The sequence below is a fragment of the Drosophila montana genome, unplaced genomic scaffold (assembly GCF_035044405.1).
Source record: "Drosophila montana isolate Dmon_TW-CO22-7 unplaced genomic scaffold, ASM3504440v1 contig_402_1, whole genome shotgun sequence".
NCBI classification, from domain to species: domain Eukaryota; kingdom Metazoa; phylum Arthropoda; class Insecta; order Diptera; family Drosophilidae; genus Drosophila; species Drosophila montana.
Window position 1 is genome coordinate 5269455 of NW_026998739.1, and position 23316 is coordinate 5292770.

General features: G+C 40.6%; 12 protein-coding genes across 18 annotated transcripts in view; 7 read left to right on the top strand and 5 right to left on the bottom strand.

The window, feature by feature from the left end:
• Window positions 1–422, top strand: part of LOC135439445 (alpha-2A adrenergic receptor) — a 32379-nt gene extending 31957 nt beyond the window's left edge. Inside the window, exons 6-7 of one of the 4 annotated variants that reach the window (XM_064698180.1) lie at window positions 23–170; window positions 227–422. The gene's annotated coding sequence lies outside the window, so the exon portion shown is untranslated. The remainder of the gene's footprint in view (window positions 1–22; window positions 171–226) is intronic. The other 3 variants (XM_064698181.1, XM_064698182.1, XM_064698183.1) reach the window with 3 other exon arrangements.
• LOC135439455 (uncharacterized) lies at window positions 46–498 on the top strand. The gene is made up of 2 exons (XM_064698196.1): window positions 46–170; window positions 227–498. Exons 1-2 carry the CDS (start codon window positions 52–54, stop codon window positions 384–386), a joined length of 279 nt encoding a protein of 92 aa, XP_064554266.1. The 5' UTR covers window positions 46–51; the 3' UTR covers window positions 387–498.
• Window positions 398–2364, bottom strand: ND-51 (NADH dehydrogenase (ubiquinone) 51 kDa subunit). The gene is made up of 4 exons (XM_064698184.1): window positions 2243–2364; window positions 1655–2008; window positions 754–1588; window positions 398–690 (listed from the first exon to the last, which is right to left on the bottom strand). Exons 1-4 carry the CDS (start codon window positions 2286–2288, stop codon window positions 495–497), a joined length of 1431 nt encoding a protein of 476 aa, XP_064554254.1. The 5' UTR covers window positions 2289–2364; the 3' UTR covers window positions 398–494.
• Window positions 2285–3103, top strand: LOC135439453 (uncharacterized protein ZK945.8). The gene is made up of 2 exons (XM_064698194.1): window positions 2285–2662; window positions 2718–3103. The coding sequence occupies exons 1-2, from the start codon at window positions 2470–2472 to the stop codon at window positions 2981–2983; spliced, it is 459 nt and encodes a 152-aa protein (XP_064554264.1). The 5' UTR covers window positions 2285–2469; the 3' UTR covers window positions 2984–3103.
• On the bottom strand, window positions 3015–5459 carry Fbw5 (F-box and WD repeat domain containing 5). Its single transcript, XM_064698169.1, has 3 exons — window positions 4779–5459; window positions 3309–4720; window positions 3015–3242 (listed from the first exon to the last, which is right to left on the bottom strand). Exons 1-3 carry the CDS (start codon window positions 5269–5271, stop codon window positions 3159–3161), a joined length of 1989 nt encoding a protein of 662 aa, XP_064554239.1. The 5' UTR covers window positions 5272–5459; the 3' UTR covers window positions 3015–3158.
• A 230-nt stretch (window positions 5460–5689) lies between these two features.
• Window positions 5690–7208, top strand: LOC135439447 (uncharacterized). The gene is made up of 3 exons (XM_064698185.1): window positions 5690–5849; window positions 5914–6765; window positions 6834–7208. The coding sequence occupies exons 1-3, from the start codon at window positions 5815–5817 to the stop codon at window positions 7132–7134; spliced, it is 1188 nt and encodes a 395-aa protein (XP_064554255.1). The 5' UTR covers window positions 5690–5814; the 3' UTR covers window positions 7135–7208.
• LOC135439451 (farnesol dehydrogenase) lies at window positions 7145–8044 on the bottom strand. The gene is made up of 2 exons (XM_064698191.1): window positions 7300–8044; window positions 7145–7244 (listed from the first exon to the last, which is right to left on the bottom strand). Exons 1-2 carry the CDS (start codon window positions 8011–8013, stop codon window positions 7203–7205), a joined length of 756 nt encoding a protein of 251 aa, XP_064554261.1. The 5' UTR covers window positions 8014–8044; the 3' UTR covers window positions 7145–7202.
• A 454-nt stretch (window positions 8045–8498) lies between these two features.
• On the bottom strand, window positions 8499–10265 carry LOC135439449 (uncharacterized). Of its 2 annotated transcripts, none has more exons than XM_064698187.1 (5): window positions 9748–10265; window positions 9670–9680; window positions 9321–9506; window positions 9083–9255; window positions 8499–8998 (listed from the first exon to the last, which is right to left on the bottom strand). In XM_064698187.1, the coding sequence occupies exons 1-5, from the start codon at window positions 9909–9911 to the stop codon at window positions 8573–8575; spliced, it is 960 nt and encodes a 319-aa protein (XP_064554257.1). In that variant the 5' UTR covers window positions 9912–10265; the 3' UTR covers window positions 8499–8572. The 2 variants fall into 2 exon arrangements, with proteins under 2 accessions (XP_064554257.1, XP_064554256.1); XM_064698186.1 differs by having other exon boundaries at window positions 9053–9255; window positions 9748–10258.
• A 156-nt stretch (window positions 10266–10421) lies between these two features.
• Window positions 10422–11225, top strand: Pfdn1 (prefoldin 1). Its single transcript, XM_064698195.1, has 3 exons — window positions 10422–10582; window positions 10693–10835; window positions 10901–11225. Exons 1-3 carry the CDS (start codon window positions 10553–10555, stop codon window positions 11106–11108), a joined length of 381 nt encoding a protein of 126 aa, XP_064554265.1. The 5' UTR covers window positions 10422–10552; the 3' UTR covers window positions 11109–11225.
• LOC135439452 (protein-lysine N-methyltransferase CG9154) lies at window positions 11123–12049 on the bottom strand. Of its 2 annotated transcripts, none has more exons than XM_064698192.1 (3): window positions 11809–12049; window positions 11601–11754; window positions 11123–11542 (listed from the first exon to the last, which is right to left on the bottom strand). In XM_064698192.1, exons 1-3 carry the CDS (start codon window positions 11950–11952, stop codon window positions 11172–11174), a joined length of 669 nt encoding a protein of 222 aa, XP_064554262.1. In that variant the 5' UTR covers window positions 11953–12049; the 3' UTR covers window positions 11123–11171. The 2 variants fall into 2 exon arrangements, with proteins under 2 accessions (XP_064554262.1, XP_064554263.1); XM_064698193.1 differs by having other exon boundaries at window positions 11601–11746; window positions 11809–11976.
• A 32-nt stretch (window positions 12050–12081) lies between these two features.
• Kr-h2 (Krueppel homolog 2) lies at window positions 12082–18710 on the top strand. 2 transcript variants are annotated; one of them, XM_064698188.1, is made up of 6 exons: window positions 12082–12231; window positions 15219–15519; window positions 16335–16584; window positions 16650–16783; window positions 17528–18614; window positions 18676–18710. In XM_064698188.1, the coding sequence occupies exons 2-5, from the start codon at window positions 15260–15262 to the stop codon at window positions 17748–17750; spliced, it is 867 nt and encodes a 288-aa protein (XP_064554258.1). In that variant the 5' UTR covers window positions 12082–12231; window positions 15219–15259; the 3' UTR covers window positions 17751–18614; window positions 18676–18710. The 2 variants fall into 2 exon arrangements, with proteins under 2 accessions (XP_064554258.1, XP_064554260.1); XM_064698190.1 differs by lacking the exon at window positions 12082–12231 and adding an exon at window positions 13729–13746.
• A 70-nt stretch (window positions 18711–18780) lies between these two features.
• The window catches only part of Kr-h1 (Kruppel homolog 1), a 39703-nt gene continuing 35167 nt past the window's right edge, over window positions 18781–23316 (top strand). The window contains exon 1 of the mRNA XM_064698168.1: window positions 18781–18918. The gene's annotated coding sequence lies outside the window, so the exon portion shown is untranslated. The remainder of the gene's footprint in view (window positions 18919–23316) is intronic.

A 23316-nucleotide genomic window follows, 5' to 3' on the forward strand; every position in this document is an offset into this window, starting at 1 on the left:
CATATTTTAAATGAGCCTTAAGTCGGCGATTTGCAGCAGCCAAAACAGTCGATGATCAAACGTACAAGCCAAAGCAAGCAACAAATTTTAATAGAAAAAATGTTTTTAAAATATTTAATGGTTTGTCTGGTGCTGGTGTTCCAGCTAGCACACTGCATTCCAGCTAGGAAGTAAGTACTACTAATTGTTAGGAAATGCAATATATAAATATATCTATTAAATACAGATATGAATTCATTCCGGCGCGCTGCAATGATTATCCAGGCGTGGAGGCACAAATTGGAGGTCCTCTCAGTCTGTGTAGCTTTCCGCCCAAGTATGAGACACCTGATAATGAGGACATTCAAGCCGTCATCGAGCACATACAAGGATTAAATTTAAATTGAATGACATATAATTACATTTACTTTTAGTTTAGAGAACTTTACACTTTATTTGCATAAACGACGCGCGGTTAAATGAAATCAAATATAATTAGCTATAAACGTTATTAATTAATTACTGGCGCGCTTTGTCTGCTGCGCATGCTGCTGCATTCGCTTCTCGATCTCTGGCCTAAAGTGACGAATGAGTCCCTGCACTGGCCAGGCGGCACCGTCGCCCAACGCGCAAATCGTGTGTCCCTCAATTTGTTTGGATATCTCCCACAGCATATCAATCTCGGCGGGCTGAGCATCGCCCTTGACAAAGCTACAAAAGAAAAACCAGCCAGCCATGAGCTCAGAAAATAATTTGTACATTGCAAAAACTTACCGCGTCATAATCTTGTTCATCCAGCCAATGCCCTCGCGGCAGGGCGTGCACTGGCCGCAGCTCTCGTGCTTATAGAACGAAATCAATCGCGCAATTGCCTTAATCACATCCGTGGACTTGTCCATCACAATAATAGCCGCTGTGCCCAGCGATGTTTGCGCCGCAATCAGGCCATCGAAATCCATAATCACATCATCGCACACCTTTCTTGGTATGATGGGTGTCGAAGAGCCGCCGGGTATGACGCCCAGCAGATTGTCCCAGCCACCAACGACGCCGCCACAGTGACGCTCAATCAGCTCTTTCAATGGAATGGACATCTCTTCCTCCACTGTACAGGGATTGTTCACATGTCCAGAGATATTGAATAGCTTCGTGCCAGAGTTACGGGTACGTCCAAAGCTGGCAAACCAGGTACCACCACGACGGCAAATTGTTGGCGCCACCGCAACTGTCTCCACATTGGTCACCGTGGTTGGGCAACCAAAGAGACCCACATCAGCGGGAAATGGCGGCTTCAAGCGTGGCTTGCCCTGTTTGCCCTCTAGGGACTCAATCAGTGCGGTCTCCTCACCGCAAATGTAGGCACCAGCGCCGCGATGCATGAATACATCAAAGTTGTAGCCACTGCCGCAAGCGTTCTTGCCAATTAAGCCAGCCTGATAGGCTTCGGCAATGGCCAATTGCATGTTTGAAGCCTCATTGTAGAACTCGCCGCGTATGTAGATATATGCAGCCTGTGCACCCATGGCACGCCCAGCAATTAGACAGCCCTCTACTAGCTTGTGTGGATCATGACGCATGATCTCGCGATCCTTGCACGTGCCTGGTTCACCTGTGGCAGCAAAAATAATACATTTTTAGCATGGACAGTGATTTTTGGATTGGAGGCTGGACTTACCCTCATCAGCGTTGACCACCAAATACTTGGGACGTCCATCGCCAGGCTTATTCATAAAAGACCATTTCATGCCGCTAGGGAAACCAGCGCCACCACGTCCACGCAGACCCGAGGTCTTGATCTCATTGATAATCCAGTCGGGGCCTTTTAGTACAATCTCCTTGGTCTTGTACCAATCGCCGCGCTTCTGCGCACCCTTCAATCGCCAATCGTGGCGTCCATAGAGATTGGTAAAGATGCGATCCTCATCAGCTAATGGTCCGAATTTGGTTTTTGTCTGTGGAGGCGGGGTGCCTGGTGGAGGTGCTTGCGTGCTCTGCAAGCGCAACTGCAGAGAGGCCGGCAGAGCCGCAACTGCAAAAATTCCATTTTTAATAAATCAATATGAATATATGCAACAATGCGCAGTATATGCGCCACAGCTTTTGTTTTTATGTGCGCAAATTACATAATTTGTTTGCAAGTGAAATTTATAATAGGCAGCTGGCTGAACTTTATATAGCATGCCTGCCAACGTCCCAAACTGTCCAATGATATTGTAAGGCACTACAAAAATAGTTTACAACTAAAACGCTACTGTTTATTTACCAAATTGCGGTTTTGCTAACAAATTAAATCGCACTATTGCAGCCATTTTTGATACGACACGACTGACAGCTGCGACCTGACAATTACGTGCAGCGTTGCCACACCGTTGCGTCCTGGTGGCATCTGTGCGCCATCTGAGTAAAAGTTATCGATAGGTATCGCGGCTGGGAGGTTCTACTGCATTAGCCAGCAGCTGATACTTTTCCTTGCTTTGTTTACTTTGCAAAATGGCACAAGCTCAAAGAATTAATAATGCAGACTGCGCAAAAACGGAGACTTTGGAGGAAACAGATGGCGCACAAAAAACGGAGTCTACACCTACATTGATGCTGCGCCTAGAACAGCCGCATGAGGAACGCCGGGTGGTCTTCCACGATGGGGTCATAGACAACGAGCATATGAATCGCATGAAATCCAAATGTGAGTACATACCATAAAATCACTTTGTATAGCAGCATATATAATGTGTCTTCAGGCTGTTGCATATACCGCAAACCGGTGGCCTTTGGCGAAAGCTCGTCGGAAGATGATGACGAATGCGAGCACTGTTTTGGCCATCCCGAAAAGCGCAAGAAGAACAAGAAGCCCAACAGTGGTGGTGACTCATGCCCTGTAACTCGGCGCCCGGATGAGCCATCCACGTCCGCTGAGGCGCAATCCGAGCCGGATCAAGGCACATCGGAATCAGGAATAAGCGCTCAACAACCAGACTTCGAAACGACAGTGAAACCTTCACTTTAAACCGTCTCCCACAACACAAACCCAAAATAAATTCGATTAGGACGTAACATTTTAAATAACACGAAACAATTTGCATCTTTTCATTAAAAGCTAACACCAAAATGAGCAGTGTATAGATTATACATATTGTTGATTGTAACAACTGGGCAGCAACGCAGGTACGCAGGCGGTTGGCCTAATTTTTGGGCTTCAGCTCAAAAGATTCGCTCACATTGACAGGAATATTGTACGCCTTTGCCTGCGCACGCGAGCGCCAAACCTAAAAAAAGAAAAACAAAATATAATAGCAAACAAATTTGTCTATAGCTATGTATATTCAACGCACCTTGATGGTGTAATCATCGCTGGTGGTGACCAGCATCTGGGAGTCTTTTGGGTTAAATGCCACGCTGTTAACGACATCTGTGTGCTTGAATTTAGCCAAGCTTATGCCATAGTAGCGATCCCATAAATATGCATGCTGATCCTCGGCGCCACTGGCCACATACTCCTCGCACACATCAAGAAATATGAAGAAGCATTCTGTGCTAGGCGTATATGCTTTGTGGGCGCGCAGCATGTTGCCGACACGCTTGAGTGTCATTAAATCGATCACATGTATATCGATCTCCTGGGCAATTGGTGGCGGCTCCAGCGGATTAGTTATTATATAGTTCTTGGGCCATGGCCGGGTATTAACATACAGATACCTATGGTCCGGACTCAGTGCCATGCCAATAATATGGCCATGCAGATCAATCACTTTGTCCACCTGATCAAAACGATCCTTCACGGACTCATAGTCCCACCAGTCGGGATCAGTGCGTGGCGATTGCTGCTGCTGCTGGTCAGCTAAACGCTTGGCAGCAATGCGCTCCTTAAGCGTCGGTCCCGGATCCAATTTTTTCGGAAAATTTACATTGCGAATGCGCTTAAAGCCAATCTGATGTGGCGTAAAGGTCTTCGAGCCAGTCGAAAATATAAGATACTTGGGCACACTGTTCTCCATTTCATCGTATTCGTCATGCAGCTCCGAGCAAGACTCGTTCTCCTCCTCCTCGGTGTCCTCGGTGGCTGCCGCAGCTGCTCGCCTATACTCCTCCAGATAGTGTATGGTGGCATCGGATGTGTGGCCGGGACGTGTACGCGATCTGCGCACCTGACTGTGCTCGCTAATGTCCGGCAAATAGTTATCCTCGGGCGTAGCACTGCGCGTACGTCGCAAACTGGCCGCATGCGACAACGGATTGCCACTGGCCACTGCGGCGGATGTAGAAGGCTGGTCACTGCACGACGCTGTGGCGGAGCATGGACCTTGTTGTGCCTGCGGCAGTGGATCATTCGTTTCGTCCAACCATGGACACCTGGCCACCATAATGGCGCGTACGGAGCTGGCATTACGATTGTAAAATTTATACAGCTGGCTCATGATGGGTACATGCTCCGAGTCGATCTCCTGATTGGCCTTGTTCAGCCACAGCACCGAGGTGCTAACCAAATGCGCCAGCCAGTGAAGATCTCCCGATAACAGATACTGATCACTGAACCAGGTGCCAAAGATATCATAAGGCCGATTGACGACGCGACAGCGCAAATGAGATTCCGTAGCGCCCAGATAGAAGACAGCTATCTCGCCAGATGTACTCTGAGGTGAACCAAAATGCACACCCGAGACCAGGAGCAATGTGTCACTCTGATTGAACTGAGAGTATTGGGTGTACTTCCAGCTAAACTGCTTCATGTTGTGCGCATACTTTTCTACAAGTGCAAGTGCGAGTATTAGTTGCCTATTGCTTTCGAATAAGCAATTGCCTACCTGTACACGGATGTTGTGCGTTCCAGATAATCACATAGCCATCCTTTGAGCAGGTGGCAAACATCTCACCATTGTGTGCAAAGCTCACATGCAGCACCTGATGTGTATGTCCATGATTGAATTCAGTGCACGGCTCCAATCGCTGGGCCTGCACAAAGGGTATTTGCATGCTGAGACGTTGATATTCGGCGCGCCAGCTACTGGCGCCTGGCTTAAGCGGTATACTGGGCGAGGCTCGAAAGTGTTCCTGAAACTTTAGACGCCACAGGAAATCTTCGTTGGCAATGGAGTTCCAACGCCGGCAGACTAGACCTGCCTGAATTAAATCCTGTACATCTAAATAGACAAAGATCTGTAGAAGGGCTGGCTCCGGTAGCGCCCACCAGCCGAATTCGATCGCATCTTGCTCGTTATCGGCATCGCTGTAATCTTCGCCAGCAGCAGCTGTGTTTGCCCTAGTCACCAGTCGTGCCTTTTTGAAGGTCAATTCCATTTGAGTACCAATATATTTAGCCGTAGCCTAGTTTCCTACAACTTCAACTGCTGGCTGGTTAATGTTTAATATTTTTTTAGCGACAAAGACGTAAAAACGGGTTTTCGTTTTTTTTTTCGCTCTGTCTTTGTTTTTTGTTGTTGTGGTTTTTGCCCAATATAACGTTATTAAAATTGAAAATAACTTTCACTGTTGCGTTTTGTTATTGCACAGTAAGAAAACAGCTGTCAACCAGTGCTGCCAGCTGCCGCTGAACAAAAATAGCTGAATTCAATATTAAAAAATAGCTAAATATAGTTGAATTAGTTTTCGACCATAAATTGGCAGTAAGCATTACCATTAAGATGCCAAAAGCAGCTAAACACCCTTTAAAAACGTTAGCCGTTTCCCGAGTCGACTCTGAAAATAGCGAAATGTAGCTAGGAAATAGCTGTATTGGCAACACTGCTGTCAGCAGCAAGCGCTCATCTCTAGGTTTGACAGCTGTTTTGTGTTATCGAAATCGAAAATTTAAATCAACAACAATAACAACTGTTTGGGAGAATGCCAGCAATATTTCGCTCGCAATGCTTAAAAAGGTGCGCGTTTTCTTACGTGCAATCTTTAATTATATAATTAATATAATTCTCACATATATTTTAGCATATGGCATCTGGTGCGCCACTACAGCCTCAGGCCAAATCAGAATGCGGTGGTTATTGCTGCCGCAGTACGTACGCCAAGCACCTTGGAGTATACCAAAGAAGAGGATCAGTTGGCTGGCCTGGTCATAGATGAGCTGGTGAAGCGCACTTCAGTGCCGCGTGATGAATTCAAGAAGCTAATAGTCTGCACCTCTAGCGAGATTGTAAACAACGATTCGCTGAGCAGCGTTGCCAAAAATCTGGGTCTAAAAAGCTGCCAGGCGCACGCCATCCGGAATGAGGCGTGTTCGGTTAGCGGACTGCAAATGTCGTTGGAAAGCCTGCAGCATGATCAAGAGGGTTGGATCATATTGGGCGACACGCGAGCGAACCTCAAACAGCAGGAAAAGGATATAAACCACAGCGAGTTGCTAACGGAAGGTTTCCAATTCGGACATCCTCAAGAGAATCTTCATGAGAAGCCAGCATCATCAGAGTGCCCAGGCGCAGCAGCCGTTGCACTGACCACCGCGCAAACAGCTGAGCGCCTTCAATTACAGCCACTTGCAGTGGTGCGCGAATTTTTCATAGAACACGACAATGAACAGGCAATATATCGGCTAACCGGCGATCAGCCAATTAAATTAAATGACGTGCACAGCTGGCAGCTAGTCATTAAAGAGAAGCTAAAGGAGCAGCTGGGCGCATTGGCCGGACTAAATGTCAACGAAGTGCGCACGCATGATTTTAGGCAAATCACTGCAAGCCATTTGTTGACGCACACAGTTCATGCCCTACCCGCTGGCAGCCTCGGCTGCGTCATCATGGAGTCCGGCGATGGACGATGCGTGCTGATGGTGCTTGAGAAAATGTAATTGTGTGTTGCTATGGCAAACATTTAATTTGTAATTGACTGTGTGATCCTTTTTTTTTTTCTAGCATACCAGCGCCCAGTCAATCCGAAAGCCTGCCGCAGCTGACGCTCTACACCAAGGAGCCTTGCCCGCTGTGCGATGAGCTGGTGGACAAGCTGGAAAAGAATTTTTCTGGCGAATTCGAGCTGAGGAAAGTGTTTATCGATCGCAAGGAGAATGTGCGTTATCTGCGACTCTTTCGCTACGATATACCCGTGCTATTTCTCAACGGCCAATTTCTCTGCATGCACAGTCTTAACGAGCAGGTGCTGCGCGAACGATTAGACGCCCTAAAGGCCACTGGTAGAGAGCAAAAGAAAACTTAGCCCCAGCGCACATAGTTAATAATATGTTGTAGCTCCGTATATTTTATAAATCAAATTCCAAGTGCAACCTAAAATAGTTCACCCATAGGCTTTATAGTTATTTCGTGTATCTGTAAAGCAGAAATTCAGTATTTGAGTAAATCCTAAACGTCGTAACCCAATTACCTGTACATGCGGCGGCGTGCGTAATGCATAGAGCACGGCATCGGCTATATTGGCCGGGTCCAGTCGTACCATATCCTTGACATAGAAATGTATTTCCTCTGGGAATATGTTTGTATTGACTGCACCCGGGCAAATGCCTGTGACGCGCACCTTGCTCTTGTGCAGCTGAAACTCCTGACGATATGTTTCCGTTATGGCCGTAATGGCAAACTTAGTGGCCGGATATATGTTGAACGATGGCAATACATCGATGAAATTCAGTACCTGCTGGCCCGCAATGCTGTTGATTATCAGCACATGACCCTCGACATCGCGCTTTAGCATATTATTGAAAGCTGCCCGTGTGCACCAAATAACGCCCATGATATTGGTGTCGATGACTTCGCGCAGCTTTTGCGTATTGCCCGGCGTCACCAGCTCCGTTTCACGTGTTATGCCCGCATTGTTCAGCAGCACGTCCGCACCCTCCAGCTCACGTTCAATCCAGTCGAACGCGCTCTGCACCTGCTCCTCCTTGGACACATCACAGCGTCTTGGTATAAAGTTTTGCCGCAAATTGCTGGGCAGACTCTCTCGCAGCTCCTTGAGCTTGGCCTCGCGACGCGCCAGGCCCACCACACGTAAACCAGCGCCAATCATGGCACGGGCACAGGCAGCCCCGATGCCTCCACTGGCGCCCGTGACAACAGCGAGCTTGTTGTGCCAGCGTTCCATGTTTTCAAGCAAATGAATGCGAGTGTTTAATGTACACACAGTGGTGGTTTATGGCGCAGTTGGACGGCTTCCGTGTGCCGGCATTTTCTACTCCAATCTAGGTTAATCCCTTTAATGGCCTAGATTGTACTTAGCGCACATTCAATAGGTAAGGAAAAGCACAAATTATGGCGTAATTAGCAGCTTTGTAATTATTGTACTTTACATTGAACATCTACGTAATCATAACTTATTCTAATTATTTCTATAGTCTCTATAAAACTAAAATGTGACTTTAGCTCACGCATAATAAATTAACATATTTGTTATATGCTTACATTTAATGACTACATGCATATTGTTAACTTTTATTCATAACATTAATTATTTTTATAATCTCTACAATTGTCTAGACACATAAAGAACAAGTCATAAGATTGTTGCCGATGTGAACACATTTGTTCCTAACTTTCAACTTAGATATTGACTACAAGCATATTACTAACTTATATTAAATGCTTTTTAATTATTTACAAGTAGCCTAACACAATTATATTTAAATAACCTGAATTTCAGTCTATTACCGCTTCAATTGTGCTTTCTCGTATTTAAATAAGATTTCGCTTATTTTTTCCCTTGCCTCTAAGTTGAGATCCGGGTCAAGTTTATCCAAGCATTGACCAACATAACTACTATAGTAAAAGGACTGCGATTCCTCTCTTTTATGCAACTGGCTTGTCATGGTGCCAGTCAATTGATTCACATTGTTCGCCATCGTGTGGAGCAAAGTATTTTCCGGCGTGTACGTAGGCTCATTATTTTTTTTGCGTTTCGCCTGAGGTGAGTCAGGTAAAGATTGATGCAAATCATCTAAATTGGCATTCGACTGACTGCAATCGTTATCTTGAGGTTCTTGGATTGATGCTTCCACCAAAGCACTGCGATCGCATGATTCCATTTCTGATTCTCCATTTGAGTCCGAAAAACTGGTTGTCGTATCAAACACCTGAAAAACAGGTAATTACAATTAAGAAATTACAAACAATATTTGTTTAATTACCGATTGATCGCTATTGTTGAATGTATTTACAGATATTTGCGGCAAGCGGGTGCCAATCAAAAAGCTCATTTTTGAGCTATATTTCCAGCCGCCTCCAATATTGTCATCAGCATCCGAGGTGCCACCGTTATTTTTTATCTTAACGGCCTTGACTTCCGCTTGGAAATACGTGCGTAAATTGTTCCATTTCTTAAAACAATCATCTGTAATAAACAGCATAATATAAGTTAGCTTATTTAAATACAAATCGTATATATATTTAAAGTACTTCGCGTGAATGGAGTCCGTGGTCGTAGGGATTTATTTATTTTGTCGGCAGCTTGCTCCCAAAACAGAGCTTTCTTATGCTTCTTCTTGAAATCGGGCACAGAACTGTTCCAAACATAGGCATTGCTCTTGACCAAATCAATGAGATAATTCACTTCTGCTTCTCGCCAATTTACCATTCGTTGCCCTGCAATATTAGAATTAAGTATAATTACATATTTATTGCTTTCGAAACAAGCGATATCTTGAAATGCACTAAAAAATGCCAAAAAGTATGAATTTTACAATTTTTACAATTTCCTCTTGCAGAGTGCTTTGCATTGATTTATCCTGAATATATAAGGTCTTACCTCTATGAAATCTGTAAAATATAATATATTGATATAGTTGTTATTCCAATTGAGGGGTTCAGTTAAAAAGCAGCTTACGGTTTTGGTTGATGCTGCTTTTGTTGTGTCTGCTCCCAGTGCAATTCCATTTTCTCAATAATATTAAACTCTGCCATCTCATCCTGCTCTATTTTGACAAGTCCAATATCAATATCGCTAGCAAGCGGTTGCTTTTTATCGTACGGAACTTTGTTATTCTCCATTTGTTGCCAATTGAAGTTTTCGTTCTATGTTTTAGAGCATTCAATATTTACGTTATTCCCTATTATTAAAAACGTCAGGATGTGAAATCCTTATGTGATCCTTTTTCCCAGGTACTATACAAATGAAGAACCAGCGAAGACACAAAAGCCATAACTTTTATACTTTTATCAAACAATACACACGGCTCTGCTATACAAACAGTTTAGTTTAGACTGACATGACAACTCGAGTTAAATACCATACGAAAAACAGCTGTAACTATGAACGCATCGACCGGAATATATTTAAAAGCTGTCATAATTGTCTGTCAACATTTATTTGTAGCTTACATAATGGAATGTAAGGGCGGATAGTATTGATAAATAAATAAAATAGTTATTTTATGCATTTGAATATACAAATATTTATATTCAGCTTTGCAGTAAAAAATATCGTTTTAAGATAAGGTTTTATCGACCGACCACCATCTTCTACTTATTTATCTAAAGTTACACAGCGTTCTATCGGCCGACCTCCACCATCTACTTATCTATCTACAAAACCCTCAAGTATACGCAGGTGTTTAAATTTTCATAGAATTAGTGCTTAAAACAAATACTTGAATATATTTCTAAGCAACAGCCTAAAGCTCAAATACAAAATGGCACAAATGGATATGGAATTGAAGAAGGTAACGTGAATGAGCAGGTCAAACTCAACCAAGCGACTGCCGGTAGGCAGCGCGTGGTGCCCCCAAAGAAAAAAAAACACTCATCGGTTTTTAACCCAATACCCAAATAGGCCTTCACTGAAATGCAAATTAATAAATTGGATACCACGAAAAAGATAAACATGATTGACATGAAATGCGACATGGTCAAGACGGGTAAACAGAAATATACGCTAACCGAGAAGAGCACCAGCAATTTAACAGATGACACAAGGTGAGTGTGTCCGTTATAGGCAGTAAAAGCTGTGAAAGCAAACTCATCAAGATGCGTTAATTCAGGGTCTACATGTCGGTCGGTCGCATGTTTCTGTTGACTGATTTGGACAACATGCGCAGTGAGCTAAAGAGCAAGCAGGACAAATGTGATAAGGCCATTGAGTTGCTCGAAAAGAAGAAGGAATTTCTGCAAAAGTCGCTTAAGGATCAAGAGGATGGACTGCGTGAGCTAGTGCAGCAGCGCAAGGAAGCGGATGCACCGGCAAAATAAAAATGCATACACAATTTCCATTCAAGGCATTTAACAGTCTCCGATGATACGAACAACAATGTGTTATTTATTATTTTCAATATAATGGTCAAAATTAAAGTTGGCAAAACTAACAAACTCATTGCCCAAATTACGTTCATGCTCCGGCCGAAAATTGCATTTGTGCAGCGGCAAACTGGCGACTAGCCATGGCTCAACCACTTCGCCTGAACAAAATACCAGCTTGGAATCGCTGCTGCGCTGTAAATTAATTATTATCTTTGACATCTTGGTCATGCACTCCTCGGAGAGAAATGGTGGGTCGGCAATTATTAAATCATAGCATTTATGGTGCTCAATTAGGTAGTCCGAGCAGCTGTCCACGGCATTGAAGTCATAGTGCACAAAGTCTGTGCCATAGGCAGCGAATCGCTGATCGTACTCAAATATGTTGACTGAAAGTGGAATGGTTATATAGTCAAATAATTCTTAACACTCTTTGCCATTGCATACCTTGGTCATGCACATCTTTGATAGTTGCATACAGCGATGGACATGATAATAAAGCAATGCGAAAGTCTGAACTGTTATGTTCCTTTAGAAGCTTGGCTACTGCATCGCCTATTGCACGTTTCGTACGATCACTGTACCAAAATTGACTAAGTTGCTGAAACAATTCACTAATTAGCAATAAAACACAAATTTCCGGATTAACCTTTACCCAATCCTCTTCGAAATGAGCATCTTTACCAGTTTTGTTTAACAAACGCTGCTCTTCGTCATGTTCACGCTTTGAACGTTCCGCTAGGAATTCATTCAATATAGCTAAGGTGTCCGCTGGTAATGTTATGTCATCGTTGTCCATGGCTATGATTTTATTAATCGTGAATCCATTAATATAAAATAACGCGGTTGGCCTGTTGCTGTATGGCAAGGCAATTGAAAGTTATGCACACACTGATATAGCGCTACCAACTGATAGTTGAAAACAGTGTATACACTGGTTAGTAATCGATACTCTTTACTGTACAGCATTAGTATTTATCGATAGTCATTCAATCGCAAGTTCGTGTCGACACATTTATTTTATTTAATTTAATTTCACACAGTAAAACAACGCTGTGCGTTATTTGCATTTAAGCGGGTAAGTTTGCTTTACTTTCAAACTACGTTTACGTACATTAAAAAGTGTTAGTTTTTCAACATTCGCAAAATGTTTTACAACTGCAGCGTTCGCGGCAGCTCATGTGCATTAGTGTTAGTGAGAAAGGGGTTCCAAATCCAAAAAAAAAAAAAAAAGGCGGCTGCAATGGTTAATAACCCAATTTACCCATGATATCCACACGATGGTGTATATATGTGGATATTTATTTATGTGTACAAGCAGGCGAGAATATGCAGGTCGCTGTCACTAGTGCTGCTGCAGATTTGCTATGCCGGCTGTTGCTACGTGTTGCCCAAAAAATAACAGAGACGGAAGTAACCAATTTGAGTCCCGATTTTGTGCGTTTTTCCAGTTGCCAGCGAAGCTATAAATGTAATTAAACTGCGCTTTTGTATAAGCTTTGATTTTGCTGTGTCATGCTCATTTCATACGTGGGGCCTAAAGAGTTCAACAATGTCAATCAGCGCAATCAAATGTCCCACAATAAGAGCGCGCACCTTGTTCCCCAATTTTGTGTGTACGGCGGCTGACACTGACGTGTTCCTCGTGGGCCCAGTCGTGACGTCATTTGTTTACGCATTATTACTTATGTAGATTTCATCATGTTCGGCTTGATTTAACCACCAATGTAGCAGAAATACTTTGGTTATTAAATTTCAGTTATTCATCGACCTTATTCTAAAATGCGCATATCAAATGAGCAATTAATTATCTAGCGCTGAACTCGACCTAGTTTGTATCAAAAGGACATCATTTACCAAAATCAATATTGGTTCTCGGCCCACCAATATGCATACGGTATGATTGCCCTTAATGACCACCAGGGACTGTCAATAACGTTTCGCTTCACCTGTGCATTATCATCAGTGTTGCCTAACTATTTGACAAACGAAAAAGCTGCTAAAGTTGAGGAAGAAAAACAGCTAAAATGAGTTTTGCTAAAGCTGCCAGATTTTTGAATTCGTAATTACTAAAAATTTCATAGTTTTCTTTAATTATGTTTAAATGTATGAATAAAAAATTGCAATAATATATTACTCCTTTCATATGTTATTTATATTAAATCCAAATCTCTTTAAATATAAAAAAAGGCTATTCAAAAATGTATTGCTCTTAAAAATATTCAAATTTGATAATAATCAGGCGATATCAGTCAACACTGTTAATGATTGCGAAATGTTTCCGCCAGTTTTCAAGCTCGTTTCCTACCCACGTTACGCCGTCGCACTTTTCTTTGCACTCTCATTCTCTCTTTCTCTCTCGGGTCTGACGCCCCCTCTCTGTACGTTGTGTGTCTGCCACCTGTTTGGGCAATAGTCTAGGTGTGTGCGTGTGTGTGTGTGCTTGTGTATGTGTTTGTTGTTGTTTTGACGTGTATGTCGTAACGACATGCACATTGTGGTTACTTTGTCAGTGGTTTGGCATCTCATCAGTCTGTTTTGCTATTCGCTGAAGCTAAGCTGGAAACTCATAACTTACGGCTCCACAATTGAAGTAATCTTCAACATTTTTGAATTTCGTTAGAAACTCATTTAATTGTTGTGGCTCGTTAAGTTCATTTTTGATTTCAATAAAAACTTTCTGTGCGGCTTTTAAAAAGCATAATAAATACAATTAAAGTCTTAAGTTGAGGTCGTTTAAATTTGAAGACAATATCATTTGTTTAAATTGATGTGTGGATATTAAACTAGTCGAGTTACGTTTGCTTTTTCAATTGACATTTTATTTTTGTGTGCTTTTTTTTGTGTGACTCTTACAAAACTTGGCCATAATTGCAGTCAAGATATCTGCCGCTACTTCATACTCAGTTGCCAGACCCGAACATTAACGCCTCTTTGGCAACGCTGTACACGCCTTCGACATTAAGCGTGTCTCTGTGTGTGTGTGTGTGTGTGTGTGCCTATGTGTGTCAGTGTGTGTGCAACTTTCCATTCAACTGGTTTTTGTTTTGTTTTTACGACACAATACTTACGTCTATGTAAATTACAATTAAAAGCGCGTTTCTTTAAAAAAAAACCTATCAAAGCTAACGAGTGCAACGAGAACAGTTATCTTTTTGGTCTACCGAAGATTAATAAAAACACGTATAACAGATATAAACACGTATAACAGTTATAACGTTTTTAATCTAAATTTGCTGATTGATTGTGCCTGTAGGTGTTATATGGTACTGTAAAGCGAATTAAAAAAACAAAATATCTGGAAAAAAAATAAAGCTGTTATATACACATATTTGTCTGTCAAGTCAGAATGTTAACCCTTACATATGTCTTACATATTTCTTGTCAAAATTGTAAAGCCCTAAGCAAGGGTTAACATGGAGAAGTGAACCTTATTTTTATAATGAATATCAGAATCAGAAATCGAGTCTTATTCTGATTGTTAAAGATTTTTGACTCAAAAACCAATTTTTCCCCAATTTAGAGTCTAGCCATAAATAATATTACTTGCAAGGCTTACAAAGAAGCAGTTTCTTAGTTAAAAGTCATATCTATATCAGAGTAGATTTTGGGAAATGTGAAAAATATTTTAAAATAATAATCATACGCGGCAGCTCAGGCTGCCTTTTAGATAACTCTCAGTTACCTGTTGAACCGCCCTCGTCTTAACTCTATATCAACCATTTTTATCATGACAATGCACGTTGTGACCCGTAAAAAGCGAAATAATAATTATATTTAATAGCTGACAGCGGAATATTAAAAAAGAGAGTAGAATCTGTAACCAGGCGATATACTTCAAGCGTACGTTTTCTCTTAATTAGATATACATATATTTCTCTATTAAAAAATTCTTTAGTTCTTAATATTACGTCCACCAAATACCAGTTGTAGACCAAGTATTTAAAGTTTATCAGGCCAACGATTAGTAAAGTGTTGATAAGGGGCAGCTCTCTGTTTGTATTGTCACAGTGTGATAAGGTTTCTAATGGTATTTATTTGACTTCTTTGATAACCAACTTGCAGACCGGAATATCAGCAGAGAGCTCTAGAGGAACACTACAAGCATGAGTGCGACAACTGAACAGCAACAGCCGAGCTTTGACACCGCCCAGGGCGATGCACAGCCAAGCTCATCAACCACATCACAGCAACAACAACAACAACAACAACAGCAGCAGGAACAGCAGCAGCAGCAGCAGACATCACAAAATGCTACAGCAAGGCTGCTCCAGCATTTCCAAACAAACCGCATCGATTCGGCGCTTTGGGCGTTACGTCTGCTAGTTATCTTCTTTACCGTCAGCTATGTATTGCCCATATTCACGTAAGTACTTAAATATTTTGTATATTCGTATAAAACAAATTTTTGATCACCTACAAAACTGAGAAATGGGTGAAAAATGTGTAGCCTGGGTCGGAAGGTCTTTTACAATTGTATTTAGTCATCTACATTCACAAATTCTTATGTAAACAAATTACTTTACCTCAATTGATAACATGAAAATCGCATAGAGAGGCGAAGAAGATATTTAGAATGGAAAGTCTAAGAGGGAGGGTGAGTGTGTATGTGAGAGTAAAAGAGGGAAATCCAGTTAAAAAAAAGGTAGAGTAACTAAGAAAAATTGAGAAACTTAGACTGACAGGCAAGATTTGTACAAAAGTTGGAAAGAGTTCAGAAATAGCAGCTAGAAGCAAGTTATAGTAAGAGAGTAAGATGACAGAGAGAAAGGGAGAGATAGTATGGGAAAGTGAGGATGTACCGAGGGTAAGATAATGCCAATTAAATATACAATCCTCGAAGCTTTTGTGAATCGCATAGAAAGGCGTTGTTAAACCTAAATCCGTTTAATAGGGGAAATAACGTGAGGGAAAAATAGACTAGGACAAGGCTAAGAAAAAGACAGTTTGTTATATAAGCCTTACTCGAAGGTTTTTCGAATAGCATAGAAGGGCATTATAAATGAATAAAATAAGGATAATCTGTGTATGCTTAACAAAATTACATATCGCTAGTTCTGATAACCTCTCAAAGATAGGCAGACCAACATCGATTTGTAGGCTTACGCTTTATATGCTTTAAACTTAAACAACTACAACAACTAACTGGCTAATCCTCAACTCTATTTGATGTCTTTTTAGCTCACAGCAGAGCGCTTTCAACAAGGTGTTGCTTGCGAATGCGGCCATCTCGGCGCTGCGTTTGCATCAGCGTGTGCCTGCGTTCTCGTTCAGCCGCGAATTTCTGTCACGTTTGTTTGCCGAAGACTCGTGTCATTATATGATGTACTCGCTGATCTTCTTTAGCATTCGTCCCACATTGCTAGTGCTCATCCCCGTTGCACTCTACTCGGTACTGCATGCGTCCAGCTATTCGCTCAAGCTGTTGGATGTAAGTAAAATGTTAAGTGAGCTACTTGGACCAGCCTGCTAATATAACTTGTTTTCCCTTTTTAGCTTATTGGTCAAAATTCTTGGTGGACCGCACGTTTTGTCATCTCAATTGTGGAATATAAGGCGGCCAATATACTGAAGGCTATCGCATTCTGCGAGATTTTCATTATGCCCTACGCCATTGTGTTGACCTTTATGTAAGTACTATAAACTATTTATGTATATATGAAATATGGCTGCACATTAGGATTTGAAACTCGGATCAATATATATATGTATATATATCATATATTACACATACTAAGCCGTAAGAGCTAAAAGCAGTACTCTCCATATGTGAAGTAAGGCGGGGATTTTGTATATTCCACACACAACTGTAAAAAATTAGCGGAAAAAGATTTTATGAACATTTTTGTTACCAGCCGATTTTTGTTTAATGCCTTTCTATGCGATTCACAAAACCTACAAGTAAGGCTAATAAAATAATCCAACTCTTGTCCTGGTCTTACTTTCCCACTCTTTTAACAAAGCCGTTCTATGCGATTCGCAAAACCTTCAAGTGATGTAATAACTGACTTTCTCTAATTCTTGTCCAAGTCTTACTCTTCCTCATGCTCGCCCCCTTATTAAACGTACTTATGTTTAACCACACCCTTCTATGCGATTCGCAAAACCTTCAAGTAAGGCTAACTTATTTGTAAAGAACTTTGGATAAATACATTTCAGACGTGTTTCACACATTACGCAAAATCCAGCTAGGTGAAAATTGAACCAACTATTGTGGGCAAAGATTTTGATTTAAACTCATTTAAACTACATTTAAAAAATTCACGCCTGGCTGGTTAAGGAAAACAAAAGGTTTCGGAAAATGGTGTGCCGCCAGGCAACATATATACATATTTCAATATTTTGGCTAATCTTTGGATTTTGTTTTTGTACAGGGCCCATGCTGGTTTGATGACGCCCATTATCTATTATCACTACCTGGTCATGCGTTATAGCTCGCGTCGCAATCCCTATCCGCGCACCGCATTCGCCGAGCTGCGCATCACATTTGAGACGCTGGCCGCCCGGTCGCCGCCAGTCGTTGGCAAGATCATACGCGGCGGCATTGGATTCGTGAATCGTCTGGCACCGCAGCCACAGCCGGCGCCGGCGCAGTAGAGCCCGCAAAGCAGCAACAAATATATGAACCACAATCAAATTGACAAGCAAGCAGCAAAATCATAAGCTAACTAAGTATATTTTAAATACAAACACACAACTGCACACACAAACACACAATCAGGCACAGACACACACACACACACACACACTCAGAGACACAATTGAATTGTTAACAAAATTTGTGACACACTCGTTGGAACATAAAATTGATTGGTTTACAGTAGACATTTTTTTTGGGCAGCTTTCTTTTACAAAAACAAATTATCTACATTATTTTATATATTTTAAAAATTTTTGAAATTTTAACGTTCGTATTATTAACGTTAATGCAGAGAATTAGTTAAAATTGGTTGTTGCTTGCTTCAATGCAAAATTGAACAGAGAGAAGATTATGAAACAAATTGATTATAAATATTTATACACATAACATCCAATATATATATTTTTTATTAAGCTACAAAGAAAACGACCAGCAAGTTGTAATGAAATAAAAAAAAGAAGAGAAAAGAAAACAAAACTGGGATGTAATTAAATTGTACGCGTCTTATGCTCAGCCGATTATCGTTTGTAAACAGAAATTAGTTTAAATATATTTCAATGTAATATATATACTATGGAAAGTGGACTGCGTGTGTGTGTGTGTGTGTGTGTGTGTGCTTAGGCAGTTATATTAAGGTCTAGTTAGAATATTTGTTATGAACTTTGCGAACTCAACAAATTATGAAATTTTCGACCTGAATTCGGACAATATACAACCGCTTAAAATGGCTTACAAATTGGATTAAAATAACGAAATCTTTCAAAATTTCAATTTTGGATTAAACAAGAAAAAAAGCAAACAAATTTCTCAACTCAAAATAAGTAAGTTCGAAAAACATTCAACATAAAAATTGATTCACAAAAACTCAATTAATTCTTTTAGACGTCGAGTCAGTAGATGACAAAGCATGACCAAAATTTGTGCTCCATTTCGATTCATTCACAATATGCCACAAAATATGCAACATATTTTTTTTTCAAAATCAACAAAACGGATAATTTTTCATATTTTTGCACCCACCCATTTGTCATCATCAATCATAAAGATATTTTGGTTATTCAAACAGTGAGGAAATTTATGGAATTCAAATAAAGTATTATGTAAAATGGAAAATTGGAAATGTCTGTAAGTAGTTACCACACAAAATCCCACCTATTTTACATTTGTTGTATATGTGTTTATTCAGCTTAGAAGCTGAATTTTTGACAACATTTTATAACATTTGGAGTTATTCCACTGACAAGGGTGAAAAATAGGGGGAAAACGGTTTTTTATTTTACATCAGGCTTCAAACTAGAATATTAAAAGAAACGATTTGGAAATTCTTTTAAAATGTTTTCACCCATTTCGAAATTCTGCCGCCATGCGTGAAAAATGAGGGAAATTCCTAAATTGCATCCAATCGGATTGGGACTTAAAAAATCTTGTTTGATTGAAGTTTTATTCATTTCAAATACAGTTCAAAATTATTTCAAGCTGGCTCTAGTCGATTTTGACCGACTAGAAGATACCCTATAACCAGCTTTGTGAGTAAAAATATGCGCAATGCAAATACATGGAAAATGTGTGGAAAATAAAATGATAAAATGCGAACACGCCGAACAAAATCAGCTTTATGCCTTTATGCCTCACTCTGGAAAACAGGAAAACTCTTTGCAAGTGCGTAGGCATAGGGCTGTGGCCGGCACATACGTAAATTAACCAATTTGACAACAAAATGTGCGTGTGTGTGTGTTGTGTGTTGTGTGTTGTGGAAGCATTTCAACCACCAAGCGGCCAGCATGTCTCTTCGAATGTGGGGTAGACATGGGCTCCACTTGCGAGAACTTCAACAAATGAATTCTGCTTCCGAATTTCCAAACAAGTTCAATGAACTTTGGCGCAGCCAATGCTTTTCTAGTGCTGCGCCAAAAAAAAAAAATGAAAAGAGAAAAGGAAAACCAGAACTTTTCTTGCGGAGAGATTTGTGGGGGGGGGAGGGGGTGGGTTAGCACAAGACTCACTTTCGTTTTTGGTGAGTGCGCGGGGAAATTTTGTTTGTCCATTGCGTCGAGGGGAGGTCGCGGTCGCCATTCAACAGTGAGACAGTCCGTGCTTCCCCTTGGTCCGTGCCCTCCAACCACACCCCACCAACCAACCCCCTCCCCCTTCTCCGCCCCTCTCGCCTGGTGTCGATGTATCTGCGCGCTGACGCTTTCATGGGGTTCTTGAACTTTCCTTTTTTATATTTGGCCAGATTCGCGGCGTTTGTTTTCTTTTGGCTTTTCGGCGCAGCGCCGAACGTATACATAAAAATATCCATATAAATATATATTGACACCCAAGAATTTTTGAATGAAGCTTATATTACGTTCAATTTTTGATCGCTTTCTGGTGCTGCATTCCAGTTTGACGTCTTGTTTTTGAATATATTTTTGTATGCCTTTGTTTTTTCTTTTTCTGGTCAGCTTGGTTTGTGGCTTCCTTTGAGGAGCTGCCTAGATTGTTGAACATTTCTTTCAATTATGAGCCTATTAAAATTCTAGAGTTCTTGAACCATATTAGGCTGTGGGGGAATCATATTTTGTGACATATTTGTTTACCCTAGTAGAGGATATTATTATTTTGTCATGAAATGTGTAAAGCATAGAAGGGGAGATATCCGACCCCATAAAGTATATATATTGCCAGTTGATAAAGCCATGTCTCGCTTCTGTCTGTCTATCCATCTGTCCGTCCGTCCGTCTGTTTGTTTGTCTTCTCCCTGTTTCTATGCGAACTCTATGAAATCTAAATCTTTCCTCTTGAAACCTTGTATAGGTCCTTCCTGCTGTTGCAAGCAGAACATATGTCGAAACTGGCTGGATCGGACTACTATATCATATCTACCATGGGAACAATCTTTAGAGAAGTAGTTACTTGTAAGAACAATTTTGTGTTTATCAAGAATTCTCACCCAAACTCCGCATTGCTATGTTTTACTATGCTCTCTACATATATGCAAAATCTTATGAACATCGGTCCACTATATCATATAGCTATATGGAAGAATCGGTCGAAGGGAAGGAAAAATGGAAAAATATTTTGTTAATTTTGTCAAATTAAGCATTTACGAGCTTCGCTCTTCTCACATATCTGCAAACCCGTCTGGGAAAAGTCTATAAGGGTATTAAATCTTCGGATTAGCAAAATTAAAGCTATATCTCTTATATTGTTAATTAGCTAATTATTATAGTCCCTTAGTATTATCTTTTTTCCGTTCAGTTCTAAAAGCTTTCAATAGTGAAAAAGTAAAGTATTTTAGTAATTAAAATGTATACTAGATTAACATTAACTTAGATATTACTTGAATAGTTGGGCTTGCATTTTAATTAGGAAATTAAAAAATATTTTTCTTGATATAAAATAAATTAGCTTGTTGTCGATATACTGAAAAACCTGCCCCATAGACACAGTCTAAACTCTTCTATTATATTGAATGATATATTATCAAAATCTTGCCATCAAATCAAATGAGATAAAAGAAATGACAATTCATCAAATTAACAGGGTACGCTTGAATATGGGTCAAGCTAAGCCATGTAACAAAAATCAAATTGGACAAGTACTTTATTTTAGTCTGATGGAGGGAGGGTTGGCTTGATATGGGAAGTGGGAGGGTGGGGAAGGGGGGAGTCCGAGAGCTAGCAACCACCATGATATGATAGCTTACCAATCCACAGCTTGGGACACGCACATTAAATGGAAGAAAGCGCGAGCTGATTATGCATTTCCACCCCGGAGTATCCGCGGGCAAGCAAGCCTACAAGTGACATCATGAGCGCCCAAAAGCCACCCACACAACCAGAAAACAGTTGCAGTTGCTGTAAAAACAAATACATACATATATATATATATTAAATTAGATACAGAAAGTAAGAGGCATAAGCGCCCAATGATTTTTGGGTCTTGACTCGCCGCATTCTGGAAGCTCGCTTGCGCCGCCGCCGCCGCCGCCGCCCGTAAAAGGTCTTTGAACTCTACGCCCCGTAAATGGGTCATATAAGAATTTTTGTTTTTCCCAAATTTCCCTGGTGTCCATTATATTTTGGTGGTGGCTGTCTACGGGCTGTGCTGCTCCGTTCGTTCGTCTCTCCCCGCCGCTAAGCAAAATCAATTTCAATTGCATTGCGTAGTCGCTTGGAGTTTGCGCATTTCAAACAGCTGTTTTTACCAGATCCAAGTGGGCGGGCGTAGAGAGGAGGGAAATTCTTTTTTTTTAATCCCGTTTGAGTGTGTTTTGTGCGCAAGTTTGGATTAGTTCGGCTGTTTGAGTAGGGTAATTGTTGAGCGTTAACTTTCTGTTGTTGTGGAATAGCTGTTAGAACAGCTTCAAATGAAATACTTAAAAATATTCATTTTATGCAGATATTTTGTAAATTCCCAGAATCCTACTTAGAAAGCGATTCATTTATTTTATTTACACTAGAACTAATTTATGAGTCAACTTCATATTTTATCATTGGAATTAGAATGCAAAACTCGCTTGAAAAACATTTCAAAAAAGGAAATATTATAAAATTACGTGGGCCTTTACAAATTATTAAATAATTTGTTTTTAATTTTGGGTTTTAAAAAAATAACTTTTTTGAAAAGGAATTTTAACAAGTTCCATTGACTTAGAAAACTGATGAGATATAAATTTTGGAATAGTTTTTCTTTTGAGGTTTTCTAATACATTTTGATTATTTTTTATTATTTGGACTTTAAAAGTATTGTAATCGCAATTTTTTAATAATGTAAATTTGCAGTTTAGTAGAATTAAATTTGTTTAAATAAATAAATTAAAATATTTTATTTTAACTCCACAGACTTTTAAAAATAACGAAATTAAGCATTGTTTTTATATTTTGTAACTTCAATTTTTGCGGGCTTTAAAAATTAGTTGATTGCAATTTTTTAAATTTTCAATATATTACTCAATATATAAACGCTTAAGCCAGAAGAAACTCAACGGCAACAACAAATTACCCACCTAAATGCAACGCGCTCAAAACGTTTCAAATTTCCCCCCAAAAAAAAGTACTCGAACTGACAACAAAATGCCCAACAAATTGGCCTGCATAAATAACACTCAAACGACTCGCACTCAAATGCGATAAAACGCTCAGCTTAAATTTCCCACCAAATGGATTTGATGTGCATGACATAACCGACGGCTGAGCATTGTTATTGCTTGTGCGTGAGCGAGAGAGTGCGTGCGTGTGCGTGCCTGTGCCTTGTATGGGTGTGTGTGTGTGTTTGTGCGTGTCGCTGTCGTCTGTTTGTTGTACACAAGTGCAGTTCTCTGTGTGGGCCAGTGACCTCAAGTAACGGTATCCATAGTATTAGATAAGTTCGTGGACATGTGCGGGGCCATTTCTCGTGGCGCGTTGCTCTCTGCTCTTTTATGTTATGCTCTTTGTTCTTTTCGGTTTTTCTAATTCTATTCACTTTTGGTACCACAGCCATAAATCGGGGGGCGTACACAACAATATATTGTTGGGGCCCGGCGCGTTGATCATT